This window comes from Theropithecus gelada, chromosome 14, assembly GCF_003255815.1.
Source record: "Theropithecus gelada isolate Dixy chromosome 14, Tgel_1.0, whole genome shotgun sequence".
In the NCBI taxonomy this organism is placed as follows: Eukaryota; Metazoa; Chordata; class Mammalia; order Primates; family Cercopithecidae; genus Theropithecus; species Theropithecus gelada.
The window spans coordinates 50,504,244-50,508,561 of NC_037682.1; the positions used below are offsets into that span (position 1 = coordinate 50,504,244).

Sequence of the window (4,318 nt, forward strand, 5' to 3'; positions counted from 1 at the left end):
ATTAGAAACAGAATTATCAGATGATCCTGCAGTTGCATTTGTGGGTACCTACCAAAAAGAATTAGAAGCCAGGAGTGGAAGAGATATTTGTACACCCATATTCATAGCAGCGTTATTCACAGTAGCCAAAATGTGGAAGCAACCCAATGGTCCATGGACAGATGAATGAAAAAGCACACTGCAGCTCATTCATACAATGGAATTCAGCCTTAAAAAGGCAGGCACTTCTGGCCAGTGCGGTGGCTCACGCCTGTAATCCCAGCATCTTGGGAGGCCAAGGTGGGCGGATCACCTGAGGTCAGGAGTATGAAACCAGCCTGGCCAAAACGGTGAAAGCTCATCTCTACTAAAAATGATAGAATTAGTTGGGCATGGTGGCACACGCTTCTAATCCTAGCTACTCAGTAGACTGAGACACAAGAATTGTTTGAACCCAGGATGTGGAAGTTGCAGTGAGCCGAGATCGTGCCACTATACTCCAACCTGGGCTTTGTCTCAAAGAAAAAAAAAAAATTAAACATGGTATGATTCCACTTACATCAAGACTCTAGAGTAGTTAAACTCATAGAATTGCAAAATAGAATGGTGGCCCCCAGGGGTGGGTGAGAGAGAGGAATGGAGAGTTTATAATATGGGTACAATTTCCATTTTGAAAGATAAAAATGTTCTGGAGATGAGGGAGGTGATGATTGCTAAACAATGTGAATGTACTTAATGTCATTAAACTGTAAACTTAAAAATAGTGGAAATTGTAAATGTTTATACTGGCCATTCTACATGAAATAATATATATTTATAATTTTTAATATTTCAATGTGGTATGTTTTACCATAATAAAATATGAAAATTAAAGCAATTGAATCTTTAAAAAGAAAAGAAAGAAGCAAATAATACACACAGGATTTCTGCTGATTAGAGGAAGAGCCCAAAAATGGACACTCATTTTTCTCCTCTTCTTGCTGCATTATTATGAGGAAATCGTTAGAGATGGGCGACCTTCGGTGAATTTGGCTAATGAAGAGCTCTGTGCCTTGAGCCCCCGAGGCCATGGAATAATAAATACTCAGTCTGTACCTCCAGCCCTGCAGTGTGAGGTTCCAGTCAGGTGGGCTCCACACCTGTCACCTGCATCAGGAGGCTCATGTCTGACCTTGTCTTCTTGCCCGGCTTGAGGACGGAGTCTGAGCCTCCATCGTGCACCACGCAGGGAAGACAGTGGACCGGTTCTCCGTGGTCGTGGCCCGGCAGAGGGGAAGCGCAGTTCAGTGAGTGCTGAGGGACAGTGGGGAGCCTTGTTTTGTTTCCTCGTCCTCAGGACAAACAGGGGAGTGCGGTGGGCAGATGGGAAGAGACCAGTGTGCAAACTGTCAGCTCAGCGGACTGTGGGGTTTCTGTTTTTGGTTGTGGTGGGGGTCTCAGAAATCTTATTCAAAATTTTGCTTTCCTCCCACACTGGTTGTCCCTTTCATGGACATCTCACCCATGATAGCAGCAAATGAGTCCCTCTAAACTATTCCCTAAGCACAACATAAAGATTATGAAGGTGATGATGAGGATAAAGAGGATGATGACAGACACCATGGCATTATGAACCCTTACTGAAGGCTTCCTAAATGCCAAGCTCTGAGCTCTGTGGTCTATGCAGCTTCTTTCATTTCATCCTTGTAGTCTTCTCCCAGTTATTAGTGCACATTTCATTATTATTTTACAGACTAGAAAAGAAGCAATGCATTTTCATATAACTTGTACCAGATCATGAAGTCGAAAAGGGTGAAGTCCCATTTGAACCAGGCAGTCTAAGTCCAGACACCTAAGCTAAGGACAGGAGTTATGTCTTACATGAATTTTAAAACAAGCCCCACCTATTTGAGTAAGCAATTACTCCCTCAAGGGAGAAAAGTCAGAAAACATAATGTTGAAATCACTAGAACATAACTGGCATATGGAAATATTTTCTGATTATGAACTGTCAACTTTAATTTCATTTCCAGATGGCATGGTCTTAGCTGTTATACAGTGTTTATAAATGTTCTAAATCAAGGGAATTTGTGGCAATCTATTAGAATAAAATAAAATATTTGAGTTCTTAATTTCCTTTAATTAGGATAAACTTTTTCTTAAAGTGAAGAGAATGTTTTTATTACATATTTTTCTTCTGAAAAGATAGGCTGTATTTTCTAGCAATTACGAATTTGTTGTATATGATGATCTGGTTCTCGGAACATTCTTGAATCTAGTGTTTCTAAGGCAGGTGTGTACAGCAAGAAGTGAATAACACAAAAATCAATCATGAACACATTATAAGGCAATTGAGTTTGTCACAACTGCAAAATATTGCTGAGTGTGGATTGCTCTGAAATCTGAAAACATTACTTGTGAATTGCTTATATCCAAAATGCAGACACAGTGCTGGGTGTTGGTTTACTTGTTTCTGATTTTTCAACTCTCTTTTCTACGCAAAAGGTGTCCAAACTATACAGACCCACAGAATCTAACAGATGTCTCAGTAGTCCTCCTCCTAGAACTCTCAGAGGATCCAGAACTGCATCCAGTCCTCGCTGGGCTGTTCCTGTCCATGTGCCTCATCACGGTGCTGGGGAACCTGCTCATCATCCTGGCTGTCAGCCCTGACTCCCACCTCTACACCCCCATGTACTTCTTCCTCTCCAACCTGTCCTTGCCTGACATCAGTTTCACCTCCACCACAGTCCCCAAGATGTTTGTGAACATCCAACCTCACAGCAGAGTCATCTCCTATGCCGGCTCCCTGACCCAGATGTCTCTTTTTGCCGTTTTTGGAGGCATGGAAGAAAGACATGCTCCTGAGTGTGATGGCTGTAAGACTGGTTTGTAGCCATCTGTCACCCTCTATATTATTCAGTCATCATGAACCGGTGTTTCTGTGGCTTCCTAGTTCTGTTGTCTTTTTTTCTCAGTCTTTTAGACTCCCAGCTGTACAATTTGGTTGCCTTACAAATTACCTGCTTCAAGGATGTGGAAATTCCTGATTTCTTCTGTGACCCTTCTCAGTTCCCCCACCTTGCATGTTGTGACACGTTCACTAATAACATAGTCATGTATTTCCCTGCTGCTGTATTTGGTTTTCTTCCCACCTCGGGGATCCTTTTATCTTACTATAAAATTGTTTCCTCCATTCTGAGGGTTTCATCATCAGGTGGGAACTATAAAGCCTTCTCCACCTGTGGGTCTCACCTGTCAGTTGTGTGCTTATTTTATGGAACAGGCATTGGAGGGTACCTCAATTCAGATGTGTCATCTTCCCCCAGAAAGGGTGCAGTGGCCTCAGTGATATACACGGTGGTCACCCCCATGCTAAACCCCTTCTACAGCCTGAGAAACAGGGATATTAAAAGTGTCCTGCGATGGCCGCAAGGCAGAACAGTCTAATCTCAGTATCTTGTTATCTGTTCCATTCCTTTTGTAATGTGGGTTAAAAAAGGCAGCAAGGTGAAATATGAATAATATCACAGGGTTAACACACACTGTGATATTAAGAGTAATATCTCCTCCCTAGGATATAAAAAAATACTATCACAGAGTGCACACACATGGGGTACACACACTGTGGTATTAGGAATTGTATCTCCCAAGGATATTACGAATAATATCACACCAGGTGTGTACACTCACTGTGATATTTGAAACAATATCTCCCTAGGAGATTACAAATAATAACAAAGAGTGTACATCCCATGACATTAGGAGTAACATCCTTCTAGTATATTATGAATAACATCACAAGGCGTACACCTTCTGTGACATTTTGTACACCCTTTGTGACATTAAAAGAAACATCCCCCTAGGATATTACGAATAATGTCACAGGCAGTGTACACACATGGTACACATGGCTTTCTTGAACACACGGTGTGCACCTCCTGTGACATTAGGAATACATCCCCCATGATATTATGAATCATATCACAAGGCGTACACACATTGTGACATTAGTAGTAATATCCTGCTAGTATATTGTGAATAATATCACAGGATGTACACACCTGTGACATTAGGAGTAACTTCCCACTAGAATATTATCAATAATATCACAGGGCGTATACTATCTATGACATTAAAAGTAACATCCTTTTAAGATATTACAAATAATATCACAGGGTGTACATTTCCTGTGTCATTAGGAGTAACATCCCCCTAGGATATTATGAATAATATCACAGGCTATACCTCCCCTGTGACATTAGGAGTAACATCTCCCTAGGATTTTACAGGGTGTACTCCCTGTGTGACATTGTGCATGAAATCTCCCTAGGATATTAAGAATAATATCACAGTGTGT

At 41.3% G+C, this 4,318-nt stretch overlaps 1 protein-coding gene across 1 annotated transcript; it reads left to right on the top strand.

The window, feature by feature from the left end:
* The first annotated feature begins 1,852 nt into the window (after positions 1–1,852).
* LOC112606448 (olfactory receptor 7E24-like) lies at positions 1,853–3,470 on the top strand. The gene is given in 3 exon segments (XM_025356936.1): positions 1,853–2,812; positions 2,814–2,840; positions 2,842–3,470. Coding segments are annotated over 3 exon segments (1,011 nt in total). The 5' UTR covers positions 1,853–2,395; the 3' UTR covers positions 3,409–3,470.
* The last annotated feature ends 848 nt before the right edge of the window (positions 3,471–4,318 follow it).